This window comes from Pongo pygmaeus, chromosome X (assembly GCF_028885625.2).
Source record: "Pongo pygmaeus isolate AG05252 chromosome X, NHGRI_mPonPyg2-v2.0_pri, whole genome shotgun sequence".
NCBI classification, from domain to species: domain Eukaryota; kingdom Metazoa; phylum Chordata; class Mammalia; order Primates; family Hominidae; genus Pongo; species Pongo pygmaeus.
In genome coordinates, this window is record NC_072396.2 from 124,380,535 (window position 1) to 124,403,131 (window position 22,597).

Consider the following 22,597-nt stretch of genomic DNA (forward strand, 5'->3'; position numbering starts at 1 on the left):
ACAAGACAAGAGGGAAACCTTATCCGTAATTTTAAAAATTAAAAAAAAATTTTTTTTTCAGGGACCTGCAGCAAAGCTTATAGGTGATCAATTTGCTTGGCTGTCTTGAACAGTGGGCTTACAGGTGTCCTAAGCCTGTATCCTATCCTAAGGTACCCCTCATTAATGACAGAAAATATGGAAAGACACACAAAGCATACCAAATTTGCTACAGCTTAAGACTAGCCTTACAAGTGCTTTTTCTGATTAATTTAAACTTTACAGGAGATTAACAGTGATTTTTACCATTTATTCAACCTGTTTGCACAGAGAGAGAGAGAGGCCAGAAGTCTGACTGGTAAGAAATTCTTACCTGTTTGCCAGCATGCCAGGCTTCTGTGTTCCCTTTCCCTAAGTGGCCCTAGTGACTCAGCTCGCTGCACCATAGCCCTGGGGGCCAAGCCACAACACAAAGGAAAATTACCTTTTTCTGTTTGGGCCAGAGTAAAATATGTGTGACAAAACCTAGACATTAGCTACTCTGCTTAGCACCCAATATTAAACTGGCAAGGCTTAAATTTGTCCTTAGACGGGTCCCGTCATCTTTAATCCAACTTCTGACTAGGAATTTCAACACGTGGTCCCTGGGCAAGATGGTCACCCTGAGTAATAGAAAAGATAAGAAAGGGAAAGTAGAGAGAGAAAAGCATTGCCTGTGGCAGGGTGGGGAAGGTGAAGAGCTCACAGAGGCCAGAGAAGGACCCACCCATTCATTGCAGTGACACTGAAAATGAAAAGTTCAGGTGACCACTTGCCAGTAGTGAAGGGATCTTTTCCAGCAGTTCCATCAGCTGTCAAGATTCCCCTTTTGGGGAGGAAAAAGCTCCCCATCTCCCATGGTCCTGCACATGCCTAATCCTGTCACCCATAGCCATCAACAAAAAGTGTAAGACAGATTAATCCAAAGAGAATAGCACTTAACATTCCATAGTGCCAAACCCATCCTTAGCCAAAAGGGATTTTACCAACAGCCCTCATTTTTAAATGTATTTCAATGTGTTGTTGTTCATTTGGAACATTCCACTGTAAGTACAAGCGATTCTCCTGCCTCAGCCTCCCGAGTAGCTGGGACTACAGGTGCGTGCCACCACGCCCAGCTAAGTTTATGTATTTTTAGTAGAGATGGGGTTTCACTGTGTTTAGCCAGGATGGTCTCGGTCTCCTGACCTTGTGATTCACCTGCCTCGACCTCCCAAAGTGCTGGGATTACAGGCTTGAGCCACCACACCCGGCCTCTTGTTCTCTTATTTTCTCCCAAACATACAGAATCTCTCTCTCTGTTCTGAGCCAACTAAAGCTGGGGGTGGAGTGACATACCCCTGTGGCCGCCACCACTATGACTGTGGTGGGTCAGACCTGAAGCCAGCACAGCACTGGGTCTCACCCAAGGCCTGCTTTAACCACACCCTGGCTACTGTCTATGTTTGCTTAAGACCCTGGGCTCTATAATGAGCAGATGGCAAAGCCAGCCAGGCCTGTGTCCTTCCCTCCAGGTCAGTGAGTTCCCCCAGGCCCCAGGTGGGTCTAGAAGTATCATCCAGGAGTCAGGGACTAGAGTCAAAAACCTTGTAAGTCTACCTGGTGTTCTAGTGTATTGCAGCTGAGCTGGCACTCAAACCACAAGACCTAGTCCTTCCTGCTTTTCCCTCCCCTTTCCAAAGGCAGAGGAGCCTCACTCCATAGTCACTGCCACCCCTGGCCACAAGGAGTACTGAAAGACTACCACCAATGTTCCGTTAAGGCCCAAGGTCTCTTAAGTTAGCTTGTGGTGAATGCTGCCTGGCCTGGGACTCATCCTTCAGGACAGTGGGCTCCCCTCTGGCCTGGGGCAGGTCCAGAAATGCTGTCAAGTCCTGGAATCTGGAACCTCAAGAACCTGCTTGGTGCTCTAGCCCCCGTGGTGGTGTTGGTGCCTGAAGCCAGCAAGTCTCAGAGGCTCATGATGGCCCTCAACGTAGTACCTGTGTATTGCTGTTGGTTATTCAGGGCCCAAGGGCTCTTCAGTTAGCAGGTGATGAATGCTGGCAGGATGGGGTCCTTTCCTTCAAGGCAGTGGGTTCCCTTCTGGCCCACAGTTTGTCTAGAAATGTCATCTGGGAGCTAGGGCTGGAACAGGGGCCTGATGACTCTGACTGGAGCCCTATCTTGCTGTGGCTGAGTTGGTATCCAAGATGCAAGACAAAGTCCTCCCAACTCTTCCCTCTCCTCTCCTCAAGCAGAAGGAAGGGGTCTCTTTTAGAGCCACAAGCTGTGCATCCTGGGGTTAGGGGAAATGTGATGCCAGCATTCCCTTGGCTGTCCTAGCTAGTGTCTCAGCATGTTGTGTTCCCCGCCCCCCTACCCCCAGTCCACTGTGTCTGGGCCTAGTTCAGCCCTAGGACTTACCTAAGAGTTGCAGTCCCTATGGCCTAGGCTGCCTTTCAAGTTTACTTAGAGACTGAGAGCACTTTGGCCCTTCATGGTGAGGTTTGCAGGTACTCAAGTTCAGACTGCTGGGATCAGTGATTCCCCTCTGGCTAGGGCTGGTTTAAATGCTCCCTCTGTGAGTGGGCATCAACTGAGTTTGATCTGGTTTTCCTTTCTGCTGTAACAGGACATTGCTGAGTTCAATGCTTCACAATTGAATTGTGAAGCAAAAGAACTGTGTTCTCTCTTCCCCAGTGCCCAGAAACACTCTCCACACCATGCCATGGCTGCCAGGGTGGGGAAGGGGTAGCAATGGTGATTCAGGATTGTTTTCTATATCTCTTCAGTACCCCTTTCAGTAATATGAAATTAAAACCAGGTACTGTAAGTGCTCACCTGATTTTTGGTTTTTAAGAACGTGTTTTTTTCTGTGTAGGTAGTTGTTAACTTGGTGTCCTTGCACAGAGTGGCAGGAGGACGATCAGCAGAGTTTTCTATTCTGCCATCTTGCTCTGCCTCCTTTCCTAGCCTCATTTTCCCCTGCTTCCTCCTCTGCCCTCTGGGTCCTGAGCACATGGGTCTTGAGAACACACCAAGCTCATTCCCACCTTGGGGCCTTTGCACTGGCTGTTCTCTCTGCCTGGAATGCTCTTCCTACAGGTTTTTGCATGGCTGCCTCCTTTATTGCATTCATGATTCTGCTCAAATGCCCTCCCTAAGCACCTGAGCTAAAATCCCTAACCCCACAGTCTCTCTACTTTTTTGTTTGGTTATTGGCTCTCTTGTTTAATCTCTGTCTTCCTACCAGAGGGCAGGATTCAGAATTTAAACAGTGCCCTAGCACATAATGAGAGGTCAGTTATCTTCTGTTAAAGATAAAAATGAAGCCACACTTTAGGTATACCCGAAGGCCAACCACTCATAACCATGTAACCAAAATTTAATTCTTCCCAATTTCCCCAAAACACTGTCTCTAATCATAAATATCAAACATAACCTTTATGTCTTTGTCAGCATGATTCGGTGAAATTAAACCAATCAGCTGTAGGCAAATCAGTTTAAACAGCTCTGTTTACCTTAAAAAGAATGATAATGTAAAACAGCCAACCACAAAAAAAATCAAAATATTCTCCTTTATGCTTTATAAAGTGTGCTATGACTGCCATAAGGTGACCTTTCTACCACTTTGTTTGAAGTCTCCTGGATCATGAACTGTACTTTCTCTTACTGTATAACAATAAACTTCCAAATGTTTCCTAACTTGATCTGATTCTAATTTTGACACTTCCAATAATCTTGAGAAATGCTCCTGAGCACTTTAGGTGTGGTATTCTTAGAGAGGGCAAACATTCTCATTTTTCAAAGGGGAAATTGAGGCCCAGAGAGAGACAGTGACTGCCTGAAGTCATAAAGTTCCAGCACTCTCTTTCCTCACTCCCTTGTTCTCCTGGTCTTGGGGACATCAGACATCTTTAAACATTTGGTCTCACTGTAGAAACTTTGAGATCCAGTGTATATAAGGAAGAAAGGAAAGTCAAGACTGAGTGGAGGTTTCACAATCTGATTTTCCCTGGCCCAGGTCCCCAACCCCAGCACCTCAAGAAGCACAAAATATGATTCTATTCATTTTAAGCACAAGGAACTTCCAAGGATTTCTCACAAATTCCACAGGCCTACCCACCACATCAAAAAGGTCAACTCCAAAAGTGAGTCTGACAGAAATATTGTAAGATGCTGAATTGTCTCTTCTATTTATTTAACATACAGACTTAGATTTAGGAGCCTCTTCTTGGCTCAACCCGTTAGGTGAACACATTCTATAGTATCAAAATTTTGCGTAACTCTCCACTAAGTAAATGTTTAGTCCATTCATTCTGAACTGGAAGGAAGGAGACTAGCTGCCAGCTGTGATCCTAGTCAACATGCAGGATGTGATGAAATGAGGAGGTCTTCTTCATGGTCATCGAGTTACTGTCCAAGAGTGGCAACCACAGCCAATGACAGAGATCAAATTTCATTCATCTCACTCTGCTCCTTCTCACCATTCTTTCCCCTGTGAACCATAGGAAAGACTCAATCCACAGGCAAAATAAAAATGATACTCTGAATAACTCTTTTAACACCCTCCTGATATTTAGGCACCATGCCCAAACTGTCTTGTTCTCTCTCACAATTGGTAGCATTCTAATATTGTACATCAATATCTCAGTTAAATAGAATAACACTAGGAGGGAACTTTAATTAATCATGATTGCATACTTATTGCAGGAAAAGATAAATAACCAAGAAAGCCACTTTTCCTCTGCTGAATCTTTTTCTTTGCTTAGCTGTTTTTTCCATATGTGTTGCTTTATATAACTATTTAGAGAAAGTCTCAGGGATCAGCATACATTCAATCTAATAGCCTAAGTGTTTTTCAGCTAATGCCATGGCAATAAAGTTTGCTCTCTGGAGTGATGGCTCTTAGACACTGTATTAGTCTGTTCTCACACTGCTATGAAGAAATGCCCAAACCCGGGTAATTTATAAAGGAAAGACGTTTAATTGACTCACTGTTCTGCATGGCTGGGGAGGCCTCAGGAAACTTACAATCGTGGCAGAAGGCAAAGGAGAAGCAGGCACTTTCTTCACAGGGCAGCAAGATGGAGGAAGTGCAAGCAGGGGAAATGCCAGATGTTTATAAAACCATCAGATCTTGCGAGACTCATTCACAATCATGAGGACAGAATGGGGGAAACCACCCCCATGATCCAGTTACCTCCACCTGGTCCTGCCCTTGACACATCGGGATTATGGGGATTACAATTCAAGATAAGATTTTGGATGGGGACCCAGCCAAACCATATTAGACACTACAAACTCACAGTGAATCTCTGGAATATACCATGCTCATTTCTGACTGTCTTTGCTTGTGCTGTTCCTATTCTCCTTTCCTCATCTAGCCAAATCATTCTTGTCTGTTTTCCTCTCACATTTTCTGCCTCCTTTCACCCATCTTCTTCTTTTTCCTTCTGTTTCTCAACCTCACCTGCCCAATTGTCTCCCCTTCCAGACCCCCTGTAGACCTGAAGTATCAATCACTAATTAAGAGGCAACAGTCATGACTTATGGCCTCTCACTGAAACATAACTGTTTTGTGGGTATAATTCTTACGTTCCCTACCTGCATGGTAAGCACTTGTATTTTCAGACTGGGTCTCCTACTCTTCTTGTTTCCTTCACGGAAGCTAGGAGTGGTGCTTTATGTGTAATTTTTAAAAGGGCAATGATTATAGTAACAGCTAAAATTTTTGGAAGGCTTAATGTGTGACAAGTACTGTGTGTGAATTAAGCTTATTGCTATTTCACAAATGAAGAAATAAAGACAGAGAGAGATTAAATAATCTGTCCAAATCACAGCTGACAAGTGGCTATAATGGAATTCATTGACCAAACATCCCATTCTGTTCAGTAGACTCAAATGTGAGGGGAAAATAGACATACATAATCTCACATTTTTTTCAACAGAAAATAAAGAAATAAGCTGTGCACAGTGGCTCATGTCTGTAATCCCAGCACTTTGGGAGGCTGAGGTGGGGGGATTGCTTGAGGCCAAGAGTTTGAGACCAGCCTGGGCAACATAGTGAGACCCCCATCTCTAGGGGAAAAAAAGCTGGGTGTGGTGGCATGCACCTGTATGTAGTCCCAGCTATTTGGGAGGCTGAGATAGGAGGATTGCTTGAGCCCAGGAGTTCAAAGCTGCAGTAAGCTAAGATCAGACCACTGCACTCCAGCCTGGGTAACAGAGCAGGACCCCATCTCTAAATTAGTTAATTAAAATAAAAAGAAAATGAGGAAATAAACAATGACATGGGATTCTTGTTCAATCTCATTTCTTTAAAACATTCCATTAACCAGACTAAATCTAACCCTTGGGTATTATGCTGAATTAAGGATTCATTTTAATATATAAGTACACAATATTTCTGGATACAAATTAAACAGAATAGACTGCTGGGTATGTACTAGATATTTTTCTTTCGTTCTTCTATTTGCTCATTAGATTCCCTTTTCTGTGCTGCCATTTTTTCTTTATAATCATTAACCCATCCATTTATTGTCTGTTAGGAAGTAAGGCAACATATATACAATGAATATAATAAGAAAGGAAAAATGAAAAAAAGTTGTTTTAAAAAATAATGTTAATAGTGTCACTTGAATCCAGAAGTTCGAGGCTGTAATAAGCTATGATCGTGCTACTGCACTCCAGCGTGGGTGACAGAGTGAGATCCTCTCTCTTAAAAAAAAATGTTAACTGTGGATTAAGACATCTTTTTCAAAAGATAAAGCCATTTTCCTTTGCCTGGGTGAATGCTAAGCAGTCTGTGAACTCACAGTATCACTGGGATTTGGAAGTCTCACGTGTTAAAAAGTAAGACATGATCAAAGCTTGAATACAGCCAATAGGTCTGCTTGTTTGAATCCCATCATTCTAAGATATGTGTATTTTGTTTAGTGTTTCAGTGTATTGATATGGTTTATGTAACAGTATATATAAAACTACTTTGTGGAGTATTTCCTGCAATTTCATGTACTTGCATTCAGAAGCAATCAGAAGCCATTCTTCTTTTTTCAAAACAAGAAAAACAATATTTCTTCCATCATTCTATATATATATTTGGCACCTGTTAATGTCATATATGCCAACAGCTACTTCAGACATCTCTTTTTGATTGACTAGTATTTCATTTTTCAGTCATTGTCAGTCTTAAAGATTAATGTTTTGTCTTTCTAATAAATATGTAGTTAAATGAATTCCATACTTATTTTTAGATCGACCTTGTGTTTTCTTGCTTATCTTTCTGTGTTAACTGAAATTCTGTTAAACCTAGAAAATTACTTGGAGTATATGTTCAGATGATGCAGGGCAGGCAAGCCCCCAAACTGGGGCTTAGCCTGGAAGAGTTCTTGGCTTTGCCCAGGAAAGAATTCAAGGGTGAGTTGGTGGTATTAAACAGCAATCTTTTACTTAACTGGAGCTGTTCCTTGTGAAGCAGGGCTAACTCATTGACATAGTGCCCAGAGCCACACTTGTGGGCTGTTGGCAATTGTATTTATATCCATTTATGGTCCCCTACCCACCTTAAATTTGGAGAGCCTCATGTAAAACCAAAACAAGCAGGGGACTAGATTCCCTTATTGTCTTCTTTATGCCTATATTGTTTCATAATTATAAAATGTTAGACAGGAACATAGGTTCCTTGGATGGAAGGATACCACATAAATAAATTCAGATAGATGAAAGGCAGAACTCTTTATTACTTACAGCTCCAAATGAGAGAAGGCTGCCAGGTAGAGCCACACCTGAAGTTGTAACCCAGGACAGAGCTATACCTGTAGGAGGCAGCCTAACTATGGCAAGGGAGGTTTCATGGGCTCCCTGTGGATTTGTTAATTTGAAACTTAGGCAAAACGGCTGTCCCTAGTTGTCTGGTACCTATCCCTGTGGTGATTAGGGCAGGTACATAGTTGCCAGGAATGTGAGAGCCCCGTAAGGGAACTGGTTGAGATGTGGATTTAATCAGCTGCTCAAGAAGAGGAACTGATTAGCCTCTAGCCAGGGCCTCAAAATTGGGTCAAGATGGCACTGAAGGAAAAAAACCCCACAAGTGGTGGAGCCAAGATGGCCAAATAGGAACAGCTCCAGTCTACAGTTCCCAGCATGAGCGACACAGAAGGTGGGTGATTTCTGCATTGCCAACTGAGGTACCAGGTTCATCTCACTGGGGAGTGCCAGACAGTGGGTGCAGGACAGTGGGTGCAGCGCACCAAGTGTGAGCCCAAGCAGGGCGAGGTATCGCCTCACCCGGGAAGCGCAAGGGGTCAGGGAATTCCCTTTCCTAGTCAAAGAAAGGGGTGACAGACAGCACCTGGAAAATCGGGTCACTCCCACCCTAATACTGCGCTTTTCCAATGGTCTTAGCAAACAGCACACCAGGAGATTATATCCCGCACCTGGCTCGGAGGGTCCTATGCCCATGAAGCCTCGCTCATCGCTAGCACAGCAGTCTGAGATCAAAACGCAAGGTGGCAGCGAGGCTGGGGGAGGGGCGCCCACCATTGCCGAGGCTTGAGTAGGTAAACAAAGCGGCTGGGAAGCTTGAACTGGGTGGATCCCACCGCAGCTCATAGAGGCCTGCCTGCCTCTGTAGACTCCAACTCTGGGGGCAGGGCATAGCCAAACAAAAGGCAGCAGAAACCTCTGCAGACTTAAATGTCCCTGTCTGACAGCTTTGAAGAGAGTAGTGGTTCTCCCAGCACGCAGCTTGAGATCAGAGAACGGACAGACTGCCTTCTCAAGTGGGTCCCTGACCCCCGAGTAGCCTAACTGGGAGGCACTCCCCAGTAGGGGCAGACTGACACCTCACACGGCTGGGTACTCCTCTGAGATGAAACTTCCAGAGGAACGATCAGGCAGCAACATTTTCTGTTCACCAATATCTGCTGTTCTGGAGCCTCTGCTGCTGATACCCAGGCAAACAGGGTCTGGAGTGGACCTCCAGCAAACTCCAACAGACCTGAAGCTGAGGGTCCTGACTGTTAGAAGGAAAACTAACAAACAGAAAGGACATCCACACCAAAACCCCATCTGTATGTCACCATCATCAAAGACCAAAGGTAGATAAAACCACAAAGATGGTGAAAAAACAGAGCAGAAAAACTGGAAACTCTAAAAATCAGAGTGCCTCTCCTCCTCCAAAGGAATGCAGCTCCTCACCAGCAATGGAACAAAGCTGGATGGAGAATGACTTTGACAACTTGACAGAAGAAGGCTACTGTCAAACTACTCTGAGCAAAAGGAGGAAGTTCGAAGCCATGGCAAAGAAGTTAAAAATTTTGAAAAAAAATTAGACAAATGGCTAACTAGAATAACCAATGCAGAGAAGTCCTTAAAGGACCTGATGGGGCTGAAAACCACGGCCCGAGAACTACGTGAAGAATGCACAAGCCTCAGTAGCTGATTCGATCAACTGGAAGAAAGGGTATCAGTGATGGAACATCAAATGAATGAAATGAAGTGAGAAGAGAAGTTTAGAGAAAAAAGAATAAAAAGAAATGAACAAAGCCTCCAAGAAATATGGGACTATGTGAAAAGACCAAATCTACGTCTGATTGGTGTACCTGAAAGTGATGGGGAGAATGGAACCAAGTTGGAAAACACTCTGCAGGATATTATCCAGGAAAACTTCCCCAATCTAGCAAGGCAGGCCAACATTCAAATTCAGGAAATACAGAGAACACCACAAAGATACTCCTCGAGAAGAGCAACTCCAAGACACATAATTGTCAGATTCACCAAAGTTGAAATGAAGGAAAAAATGTTAAGGGCAGCCAGAGAGAAAGGTCGGGTTACCCACAAAGGGAAGCCTATCAGACTAACAGCTGATCTTTTGACAGAAACTCTACAAGCCAGAAGAGAGTGGGGGCCAATATTCAACATTCTTAAAGAAAATAATTTTCAACTCAGAATTTCATATGCAGCCAAACTAAGCTTCATAAGTGAAGGAGAAATAAAATCTTTAACAGACAAGCAAAATGCTGAGAGATTTTGTCACCACCAGGCCTGCCCTACAAGAGCTCCTGAAGGAAGCACTAAACATGGAAAGGAAAAACCGGTACCAGCCACTGCAAAGATAGGCCAAATTGTAAAGACCATCGAGGCTAGGAAGAAACTGCATCAACTAACAAGCAAAATAACCAGCTAACATCATAATGACAGGATCAAATTCACACATAACAATATTAACCTTAAATGTAAATGGGCTAAATGCTCCAATTAAAAGACACAGACTGGCAAATTGGATAAAGAGTCAAGACCCATCAGTGTGCTATATTCGGGAAACCCATCTCACATGCAGAGACACACATAGGCTCAAAATAAAGGGATGGAGGAAGATCTACCAAGCAAATGGAAAACAAAAAAAGGCAGGGGTTGCAACCCTATTCTCTGATAAAACAGACTTTAAACCAACAAAGATCAAAAGAGACAAAGAAGGCCGTTACATAATGGTAAAGGGATCAATTCAACAAGAAGGGCTAACTATCCTAAATTTATATGCACCCAATACAGGAGCACCCAGATTCATAAAGCAAGTCCTTAGAGACTGACAAAGAGACTTAGACTCCAAGACTTTAACACCCCACTGTCAACATTAGACAGATCAATGAGACAGAAAATTAACAAGGATATCCAGGAATTGAACTCAGCTCTGCACCAAGTGGACCTAATAGACATCTACAGAACTCTCCACCCCAGATCAACAGAATATACATTCTTTTCAGCACCACACCTATTCCAAAATTGACCACATAGTTGGAAGTAAATCACTCCTCAGCAAATGTAAAAGAACAGAAATTATAACAAACTGTCTCTTAGACCACAGTGCAATCAAACTAGAACTCAGGATCAAGAAACTCACTCAAAACCACTCAACTACATGGAAACTGAACAACCTGCTCCTGAATGACTACTGGGTATATAACGAAATGAAGGCAGAAATAAAGATGTTCTTTGAAACCAATGAGAACAAAGAGAGAACATACCAGAATCTCTGGGATGCATTCAAAGCAGTGTGTAGAGGGAAATTTATAGCACTAAATGCCCACAAGAGAAAGCAGGAAAGATCTAAAATTGACACCCTAACATCACAATTAAAAGAACTTGAGAAGCAAGAGCAAACACATACAAAAGCTAGCAGAAGGCAAGAAATAACTAAGATCACAGCAGAATTGAAGGAAATAGAGACACAAAAAACTCTTCAAAAAATCAATGAATCCAGGAGCTGGTTTTTTGAAAAGATCAACAAAATTGATAGACCGCTAGCAAGACTAATAAAGAAGAAAAGAGAGAAGAATCAAATAGATGCAATAAAAAATGATAAAGGCGATATCATCACCGATCCCACAGAAATACAAACTACCATCAGAGAATACTACAAACACCTCTATGCAAATAAACTAGAAAATCTAGAAGAAATGGATAAATTCCTCGACACATACACCCTCCCAAGATTAAACCAGGAAGAAGTTGAATCTCTGAATAGACCAATAACAGGCTCTGAAATTGAGGCAATAATTAATAGCTTACCAACCAAAAAAGTCCAAGACCAGATGGATTCACGGCCGAATTCTACCAGAGGTACAAGGAGGAACTGGTACCATTCCTTCTGAAACTATTCCGATCAATAGAAAAAGAGGGAATCCTCCCTAACTCATTTGATGAGGCCAGCATCATCCTGATACCAAAGCCTGGCAGAGACACAACAAAAAAAGAGAATTTTAGACCAATATCCCTATGAACGTCGACGCAGAAGTCCTCAATAAAATACTGGCAAACAGAATCCAGCAGCACATCAAAAAGCTTATCCACCATGATCAAGTAGGCTTCATCCCTGGGATGCAAGGCTGGTTCAACATACGCAAATCAATAAACGTAATCCAGCATATAAACAGAACCAATGACAAAAACCACATGATTATCTCAATAGATGCAGAAAAGGCCTTTGACAAAATTCAACAGCCCTTCATGCTAAAAACTCTCAATAAATTAGGTATTGATGGGATGTATCTCAAAATAATAAGAGCTATCTATGACAAACCCACAGCCAATATCATACTGAATGGGCAAAAACTGGAAGCATTCCCTTTGAAAACTGGCACAAGACAGGGATGCCCTCTCTCACCACTCCTATTCAACATAGTGTTGGAAGTTCTGGCCAGGGCAATCAGGCAGGAGAAGGAAATCAAGGGTATTCAATTAGGAAAAGAGGAAGTCAAATTGTCCCTGTTTGCAGATGACATGATTGTATATCTAGAAATCCCCATTGTCTCAGCCCAAAATCCCCCTAAGCTGATAGGCAACTTCAGCAAAGTCTCAGGATACAACATCAATGTGCAAAAATCACAAGCATTCTTATACACCAATAACAGACAGAGAGCCAAATCATGAGTGAACTCCCATTCACAATTGCTTCAAAGAGAATAAAATACCTAGGAATCCAACTTACAAGGGATGTGAAGGACCTCTTCAAGGAGAACTACAAACCACTGCTCAATGAAATAAAAGAGGATACAAACAAATGGAAGAACATTCCATGCTCATGGGTAGGAAGAATCAATATCGTGAAAATGGCCATACTGCTCAAGGTAATTTATAGATTCAATGCCATCCCCATCAAGCTACCAATGACTTTCTGCACAGAATTGGAAAAAACTATTTTAAAGTTCATATGGAACCAAAAAATAGCCCACATTGCCAAGTCAATCCTAAGCCCAAAGAACAAAGCTGGAGGCATCACGCTACCTGACTTCAAACTATACTACAAGGCTACAGTAACCAAAACAGCATGGTACTGGTACCAAAACAGAGATATAGACGAATGGAACAGAACAGAGTCCTCAGAAATAATGCCGCTTATCTACAACTATCTGATCTTTGACGAACCTGACAAAAACAAGAAATGGGGAAAGGATTCCCTATTTAATAAATGGTGCTGGGAAAACTGGCTGGCCATATGTAGAAAGCTGAAACTGGATCCCTTCCTTACACCTTATACAAAAATTAATTCAAGATGGATTAAAGACTTGAATGTTAGACCTAAAACCATAAAAACCCTAGAAGAAAACCTAGGCAATACCATTCAGGACATAGGCATGGGCAAGGACTTCATGTCTAAAACACCAAAAGCAATGGCAACAAAAGCCAAAATTGACAAATGGGATCTAATTAAACTAAAGAGCTTCTGCACAGCAAAAGAAACTACCATCAGAGTGAACGGGCAACCTACAGAATGGGAGAAAATTTTTGCAATCTACTCATCTGACAAAGGGCTAATATCCAGAATCTACAAAGAACTCAAACAAATTTACAAGAAAAAAACAACCCATCAAAAAGTGGGCAAAGGATATGAACAGACACTTCTTGAAAGAAGACATTTATGCAGCCAAAAGACACATGAAAAAATATTCATCATCACTGGCCATCAGAGAAATGCAAATCAAAACCACAATGAGATACCATCTCATACCAGTTAGAATGGCGATCATTAAAAAGTCAGGAAACAACAGGTGCTGGAGAGGATGTGGAGACATAGGAACACTTTTACAGCGTTGCTGGGACTGTAAACTAGTTCAACCATTGTGGAAGTCAGTGTGGTGATTCCGCATGGATCTAGAACTAGAAATACCATTTGACCCAGCCATCCCATTACTGGGTATATACCCAAAGGATTATAAATCATGCTGCTATAAAGACACATGCACACGTATGTTTATTGTGGCACTATTCACAATAGCAAAGACTTGGAACCAACCCAAATGTCCAACAATGATAGACTGGATTAAGAAAATGTGGCACATATACACCATGGAATACTATGCAGCCATAAAAAATGATGAGTTCATGTCCTTTGTAGGGACATGGATGAAGCTGGAAACCATCATTCTCAGCAAACTATCACAAGGACAAAAAACCAAACACCGCATGTTCTCACTCATAGGTGGGAATTGAACAATGAGAACACATGGACACAGGAAGGGTAACATCACACTCTGGGGCCTGTTGTGGGGTGGGGGGAGGGATAGCATTAGGAGATATACCAAATGTTAAATGACGAGTTAATGGGTGCAGCACACCAGCATGGCACATGTATACATATGTAACAAACCTGCATGTTGTGCACACGTACCCTAAAACTTAAAGTATAAAAAAAAAAAAAGAAAAAAAACCCATAATTGTATTACACATACACACACCTCTTCACATTGGTGGGAGGTCCCCTAGGACTGGGGTAGGGCTTTGTCAGCATACGTGAAATAGCTTCCATGATTCCCTTCGCTTTGGGTGGTTGCACTGTGGTGGCAGCAGTCTGGGAGCCAAGACAACAGAGATGTTCCCACTCTCAGAGAGAGCCCCATTCTCTCAGGAAGGCAAAGTTTCCAGTTTCCCACTCAGTGGCCATGAGGGTAGGTCTGGAGCATGGGGTTGGGATCGGGGTGGGGGGACACTCATATGCTTGTCCTTAGTTCATTGACTGGAATGGTCTTGGGCGTCAGCTGGATGGCTTCAGCTAAGTTTCTGTTGCTGTAGCTGTGGATTGGGGATGGGAGAGAGGGTCGTCTATTGGGGGAAAACAGTCTCCTGAAACTGCCCATTCCAGACTGGGGAAAGACTGACCGATGGGAGAGGATATGTCTGAAGGCACAGAACATTATAGAATTGGCTCTCCATAGCCTTTATGCCATACCCATTCACTCAAAGTAAATTGTAGTAAACTCTGCAAAAACAACAAAGTGTTTTGTAAATCAGTTAATTTCTTAAGCTTGCATGAATTAGTCATTGGTAACTTGATCGCTCCAAGAATGGCCCACTTGTTCACTTGGTCATTCTGTGACTTGGATTTTGGCAAAATGGCTCTTGATGAATTGACCAGGAGTCAAAATCATGACCGCCAACACCAAGCAATTAAGGTGAAGTCTTTGTCCATGGGAAGACCCTCTTTAGAACTTTCTCCATGGAGCCCTGTGTTCCAACGGGAGAAGGAAAATACTAGGATTTTATCCTTACATATCTATGGGGACAAATCATTCTTGATCCTCCCAATGACCTTTTCTAGCTCATTTTTTATCGTTACCTTCCTAATAAGACGCTAGGTAGGCAGAATGGGCAGAAAGAGATGGGAGCATGGTCAAGTGTGGGGTCTTGGTGATGAATGGGGAGAACCACTGTAGGTACTTTTCTTTGTAGACAGTCCCCATTCCTAACAAACCGTGATACATGAATGATCAGATCCTTGTTTGGAGTACCAGCAGCAGTAGCTGAAGAAGCCTCAGAAGTCTTTAAGCAGCTCTTACCCAGGGTTCCCAGAAGGAATGCTTATGAATGCTGTTATAGCAACAATTTCAACCAATGGGAAGTAAAGCCCAAATATTTCTGCTTGTTTCAGTTCGGTCAAGGAGGAGGAAATGGGAGACAGTGAGGGAAGGAGGAACATTGTCAGTCACAGAAATTTATCTGACCTCAATAACAGGACCAGTCTATAGTATCCATACTCAGCTTCTTCCCAGCAAGAGATGAACTCATAGGGCTGTGCAAGGAGGAAGAGTGACAATAAGCCTTACAGCTGGTATGTATTCGGAGGTTCTTATGTGCCAGTTACTGTGTAAATGCTCAGTATATGTTGTCATTTACTCCTCACAACAGATATTAGTGTTTTCATCTTAAATTTCAGGAAACAGACACAATGCTCATTTTCCCAAGACTCAAACTCAGAGGTGTCTGTGTTTTACTTGGTTATTCCTAAATTCTGAGATCAGGGCCTCCCTTGTGGGCCTAAAGGTTACTTTTGTCTTTTATGAAAGAGAGAGACAGTATATTATAGTATGCTAACTATAATGGTTATCAGCAGAGGCAGAAACAATTTACATATTGTTTCTTTTTCTTCAATTTCCTTGCCTATAAAATGGGGATAACAAGCTTACTGAACAGGATTTTTATGAGGATTGAATGATATATTTCACTGAAAGACTGAGAGCAGAACCTGCCACATTGTAATCTCTCTATACAAGGTTTAGATATTATTTCTGTTATTAAATATTTTGAGACAGGATTGTAACCACCTGATGGGTTCTTCCTGCCTGCTGCACAAATAAAGACCATGGCATGGTAGTAAATAAAAGAATTTAATTGATGCAAGGCTGGCCACGCCACATGGGAGATAGAATTGTTACTCAAATCAATCTTCTTGAGCATTTGGGGGATAGGGTTTTCCAAAGATAGTTTTAGGGAGGGAGTTAGGGTGGCTAAGCAATGGGTGCTTGCTGCTGATTGGTTGGGGGTGCAATCATAAGGGTGCAGGAATGGTCCTTCTGCCCACTGAATATCTTCTGGGTGGGGCCACAGGAGTGGCTGGCAGGTCCAGGTGAAGCCATTGGTGTCAGACAGGCAAACAAATCTGAAAAGATATCTCTAAAGGCCAGTCTTAGGTTCTACAATAGTAATGTTATCTGGAGGAGTAATTGGGGAAGTAGCATATCTTGTGACCTCCAAAACAATAGCTGGCAATCGTTTATGTCTACACCTTAGCAGAATTTAGGCTCCTCTATCCTCCTAGCCTGGTAGTCTCTCATTAGCTTTACAAAGGCAGTTGAATTTTGGGAAAGGGCTATTATCAGTTAAAGTATAAACTAAATGTCTCTCAAAGTTAGCTTGGCCTAACCCAGGAATAATTAGGGGCAGCTTGAAGGCCAAAGGCAAGATGGGACTTTGGCATGATCAGATCTCTTTCACTGCTATAATTTTCTCAGTGTTGTAATTTTTGCAAAAGCCGTTTCAGCCTCACTCTGTCACCCAGGCTGGAGTGCAGTGGTGCAATCACGGCTCACTGCAGCCTCAACCTCCCAGGCTCAAGTACTCCTCCTGCCTTAGCCTCCCAAGTAGCTGGGACCACAGGCACATACCACCATACCCAGCTAATTTTTTTTATTATGTGTAGAGACTGGTTCTTCCTATGTTGCCCAGGCTGGTCTCAAACTCCTGACCTCAAGTGATCCTCCTGCCTCGGCCTCCCAAAGTGCTGGGATTACAGGTGTTAGCCACCATGTTCAGTCTACTATTATTTTAATAGTAGTATAAATGGTGTTGTTTTAAATGTCCTTAATTAGTGAAATAAAAAGATAATAACCTATGTCAGGACCCAATTTTATTAACTTTATTAGTCCCTGACATCTCCAAGTATTAGAACCCCTGCCTTTAACCACTATGCTTTGTATATGGAGTAGTTTCTCACCTTAAGACAATTGGTCTTAATTGCAACACAGAAAGGGAAGTGCTTTGTTAAATGTCCTCTCTATCCAGGAAGAAATACTAAGCTTGCTGCCTGGAAAACACTACACAAATCTAGGACCCATATGTAAACATCATGCTGCTGAGATGGCATGGAGGGGTAAGGGCACTGGGGTGGGAGGAAGAAGTGTAACTGCCCAAGGGGTTTACCTTGCCCACTGCCTAGGCAGAGCCGATTTATAAAGACAGGGGAATTGCAATAGAGAAAGAGTAATTCATGCAGAACCGGCTGTGCAGGAGACTGGAGTTTTATTATTACTTAAATCAGTCTTCCCGAGCATTCAGGGAGCAGAGTTTTTAAGGATAACTTGGTGGGTGGGGGGAAGCCAGTGAGCCAGGAGTGCTGATTGGTCAGAGATGAAATCATAGCGAGTCAAAGCTGTCTTCTTGTGCTGAGTCAGTTCCTGGGTGGGGGCCACAAGATCAGGTGAGCCAGTTTATCCATTTGGGTGGTGCCAGCTGATCCATCAAGTGCAGGGTTTACAAAGTATCTCAAGCACCGATCTTAGGAGCAGTTTAGGAAGGGTTAGAATCTTGTAGCCTCCAGCTGCATGTCTCCTAAACTATAATTTCTAATCTTGTGGCCAATGTTAGTCCTACAAAGGCAATCTAGACCCCAGGCAAGAAGGAAGTCTGCTTTGGGAAAGGCTATTACCATCTTTGTTTAAACTGTAAGTTTTTTCCAAGGTTAGTTGGGCCTACGCCCAGGAATGAACAAGGACAGTTTGGAGGTTAGAAGCAAAATGGAGTTGGTTAAGTTAAATCTCTTTCACTGTCTTAGTCATAATTTTGCAAAGGCGGTTTCAGAAGTATGGGAGTCAGTGTGGCTAAATAGGAGGAACAGAGACTCTCAATGCAGACAGAGGGTTTCAAATCACAGATCTGCCACTTACTGGATTTGTGACTTTGGGCAGGTTGTTTTAGCTTTCTAAGCCTCATCTGTACAATGGAATTTTCATAGTAGTTAGTTCATAGGGCTGAAAAGAAGAAGAAATGAAGAGATTCAAGTAGAACACTCAGAACAAGGCCTGCCATGCTGTAGGTGTTTAATAAACATTATCTTCCACAATGATGATGATTAAAGGACTAAATTTCATGCACATCCATGTGAAGAGACCACCAAACAGGCTTTGTGTGAGCAACAAGGCTTTTTATCTGGGTGCAGGCGGGCTGAGTCCAAAAAGAGAGTCAGCGAAGGGAGATAGGGGTGGGTGGGGCTGTTTTATAGGATTTGGGTAGGTAGTGAAAAATTACAATCAAAGTGGGTTTTTTTCTTATAGGCAGGGGCGGGGGCCACAAGGTGCTCAGTGGGGGAGGTTTTGAGCCAGGTGAAGGAATTTCAGAAGGTTAATTGCTCAGTTAAGGTGGGGCAGGAACAAATCACAATGGTGGAATGTCATCAGTTAAGGCAGGAACCGGCCATTTTCACTTCTTTTGTGATTCTTCACTTACTTCAGGCCATCTGGATGTATACGTGCAGGTCACAGGGGTTACGATGGCTTAGCTTGGGCTCAGAGGCCTGACACTAACCATAACAGATAGAATTTAAAAAGCAGAGGAACCAAAAAGAGCCCACCACTCTCCTGAGCTGGGAGAATTTGCCCAGAATTCCAGGGATAGGTGGAATACCTAAGCTTCCACTAGGTAGGGTCAATGCCCAGCAGCCAAGCCAGAAGGAAGATTTGGGCAGACACTGTCATTGGTGAACATGTAAGCTCCAGAGCTAGAATACTACTGATGATGGTGACTGGCTTTGGTTCTTCTGTCTGGTCTGACACCCAGAAAGCCGATCAGACTCACTGCTGTGATCATTCTAGTGCCACAGCAGGCCAGAAACCACAGCCCTGCCTCCCCTTCTCCTGAGTTCCCTGTGTGGGTGTGGTGGGGGCACGGGTGGATTCAGTATTTCTGTAATGGAAACTAGAAACACCTAGCCCCACAGTAGCTGCATTCCAAAGGGGCAGAGATCTGACTTCCTTTGTTTCATGCTTTTAGAGACAATGACAGCAAGACCTCTCACAGGAAGTGCTAGGACCACTGGAGAGAGTGAATTCAACTCTTGGCCAAAAACCTATGGGTGATCTTTCAGGCCTCGCCACAGGCAATTATGAAAGCTTTACCTGGCAGGGATCATGGGGGGACGTGCCCTCCCCACATCAGACTTGATGCACAGCCGTGCATTGCAGTCTGTGAATTGAGTTGCAGTCAAGGACTCAGACGTCCCTAACTGATCATGCTCTCACACGTGTCTGCATTCCTAGACCAGATGCCTCCATTTGGAGTCTGCCTTATCAGGAGCCTTTGGCAGAGGCCTTTCTCAAGGACCTGAGCTAAGACCTCTTTTTGCCATGGTGGGAGTGGGGGACGCCTAAAAATATCTTTTTCTCCGAGCTGACTCAGTACTGAGTACTTTTCTACTCCTAGCCCTTCCCTGTCACCTCCTCCTGCCCCTAGGTCCATAAAATGGCAGGAGCCTCTTGTTCAGGGCTCCCTTAACAGTGAGATGATGATGCCCTGCATCTGTGCTAATCTATCAGACCCCTGTTGGAATCACTCCATGTGGAAAAATGGAATAATGGAGGAGTCGGTACTTTTTCTGGTTCAGTCCCTTGCTTATACTATCAAAGGCAGTTATTAAAGCCTGACTGTTACTTTTATTTTGACTTGTCTTAATCAACTACTCTGACACACAGCAGCTCAGCTCTCTCTAGCTCAGCTGAGCTCTTGAAAAATTGGAATGGCAAGCTGGGTAGTTGATTATGCACAATGTCGTTTTTGAAGAGCAAAGAGCCTGAAAATCTCGTGGGGCAATTCACTAATGATGGGTGTAAGCAGACCTTGCAGGGCACTCCTGGAGGATACTAATGCATCATTTGCCAGAGTCAGAGGATCTGACCGGGCACTCTGCCAGTGAGTCCTGGGAAGTGCTAGCAGACCTCACGTGGCACTTTACCAGCCTGCCAGCAGGTCTCAGGAATTGCTATTGTAAGTCACAGGGTATACTTGGAGGATGATAGAAAATTGTTTATAAAAGCTTTTGGTTCCCAGGTAACCATCGGTCCTCCTGTTTATCCCCATCACCTCGGCTGAGATAACCTAGTGGATCAAATAAGAGATCCAGCAGAGGGGCTCTAAGAAGCCACAGAAACAATTCCCTGGACACTGTTCTCTGGTGGTGGGGCCAGAAGTCATTGGAGACCCTGTAAACTGACTTGTACCCCAAAACTATTCCTAGATCTAAGCAGTTCCCTGGGGCTGACGGACAACATGCCATGCAGCATGTTACTGAGACTCATGCTTCTAATAAAAATAATGTAGAGCTCTTTAGAATCACTTTGTCCAGTGATCTCACTAGATAGGGTCAATGCCCAGCAGCCAAGCCAGAAGGAAGATTTGCTTAGAGGAAGAAACCACAGAGACTTGGCTAGTTTGCTTCCATTATGAAAAAGGTAATCTTGTTAAATAAACTTCATAAAGGAAAGTGGCTCCTTGAGGGGTACAGAGCCCCTCCTCCATAGTGCCTTGATAGTGGCCACTTTCTCTGAGGAGGAGGAGCAAGGTGGGGAGATGAGTGTACCAACGACCATCTCTTTCCTCAGATGGGTACTATTTGGTCTCTGACAGATTTGGTCCGCACATAATGAGTACCTAGTCACTGAAAAACGTGTCTCAACCACCTTCGCAGAGGCTATGGAGGTCCTGCAGCCCTCTGGTGGTCTCTTGGGTCTACTATGAGGGAGTGGGAACAGTAGATGAGAAGATTAACCAGACTTAGATTTGTAGGTTTGCTCATGCTGCTCCTGCTTGTTGTCAAGCCCAATTAAGCCACCTCCTGAGGTCAAGTCCATCAATCTGCAATGTGATCCAGATCTTAACTGAGAAATTCTCAGGCACAGAAAAAATGGCTTCTGATAAAATAGCAAAATTTGACCCCTCCCCTCCAAAAAAGGAGCATAAAAATAGTACTTGAGTGCCCTCTTCTGTACTATCTGGGCAAGGGCCTTCCCAAAGAGATCTCTGAGTCTGATTACTCAATAATGGAACCACGAAAGCAGATTGATGGGCTCCCCACTAAGAAACTCAGGGCCGAGTACCAGGCCATGGGGATTTGATAAGTGGTCCCGCTAGAGTCTGCACAGTGATGGCCTTCCACCTCTCCTGGTGGATTTGGAGACAAATCAGAGATCCTGAGCAACTTTTGCTGTGACACTCAGCTTTCAAATATAAACAAGATTAGGGGTTACAAACAAAAATCCAAAGATTTTAGGGGTTATAAACAAGATCCTTCTGTACTCAGGGGACCCAGAGGCCCTATGCCAAGATTAGAGTTCAACTGAGAAGTGGAGAGGAATTGCACTTCTTAGGCCTTTTAGATACCAGTACACAGGTGACTGTGATCCCCACAAACCCTTGCATGAAGATGAGGAAAAAACAGATCGTGTTCTCTGACTTTGGGCTCCTACTAACCTCTGTTGTCATGGCCCCCACTACTGAATGAAATATTGGTAGTGATGTGTTTTCCATGTGCAGCCCCACTTGCCTTTGCCTCCAAGCCCTGACAGGAATTGCAATAGTTATGGCCATCTTAGTGAGAAATATAGAAGACCATGGACCCACCTGATGACCAACACCTAGTACTGTTGTTTCCCAAAAAACAATGTCTGCTGCCTAGGGGAGAAAAAGAATAATTGCCATCATTGCTGAGCTTAAGGAAGCCAAAATGTTTCATGAGACTGTTTCTCCATTCAACAGCCCCATCTGGCCTGTGCACAAGACCTTGGTTTCTTGGAGACTTACCACTGATTGTAGGCAGCTCAATGCGTAATACCACCTTTGGCACCAGCAGTACCTGACATTGTGACTATTACAGAGGCCCAAAACAGAGACAACTGTTATGGATATGCAAATGCATATCAAATTGTAGTCCCCAATGTTGGAGATGGGGCCTGGTGGGAGGTGATTAGATCATAGGGGCAGATTTCCCCTTTGGTTTTGTTCTAATGATAGTGAGTAATCATGACATCTGGCTGTTTAAAAGTGTAGCATCGGCTGGGCATGGTGGCTCACACCTGTAATCCCAGCACTTTGGGAGGTCGAAGCGGGCGGATCACGAGGTCAGGAGTTCGAGAACAGCCTGACCAACATGGTGAAACCCGTCTCTACTAAAAATACAAAAAATTAGTTGGGCGTGATGGTGTGCGCCTATAATCCCAGCTACTCAGGAGGCTGAGGCAGGAGAATTGCTTGAACCTGGGAGGCAGAGGTTGCAGTT

The 22,597-nt window shown here is 43.5% G+C and overlaps 1 protein-coding gene across 4 annotated transcripts in view; it reads right to left on the bottom strand.

Annotated features, from left to right (window-relative positions):
* LOC129024262 (rhox homeobox family member 1) overlaps window positions 1-22,597 on the bottom strand; it is a 120,942-nt gene that overhangs the window by 46,940 nt on the left and 51,405 nt on the right. The window contains exon 4 of one of the 4 annotated variants that reach the window (XM_063660037.1): window positions 4,130-4,498. The exons of the other annotated variants lie outside the window; for them this stretch is intronic. Coding sequence (XP_063516107.1) covers window positions 4,484-4,498 — 15 coding nt within the window. The 3' untranslated portion in view covers window positions 4,130-4,483. Of the gene's footprint in view, window positions 1-4,129; window positions 4,499-22,597 lie in introns of those variants that run through there. 4 annotated transcript variants of the gene reach the window in all.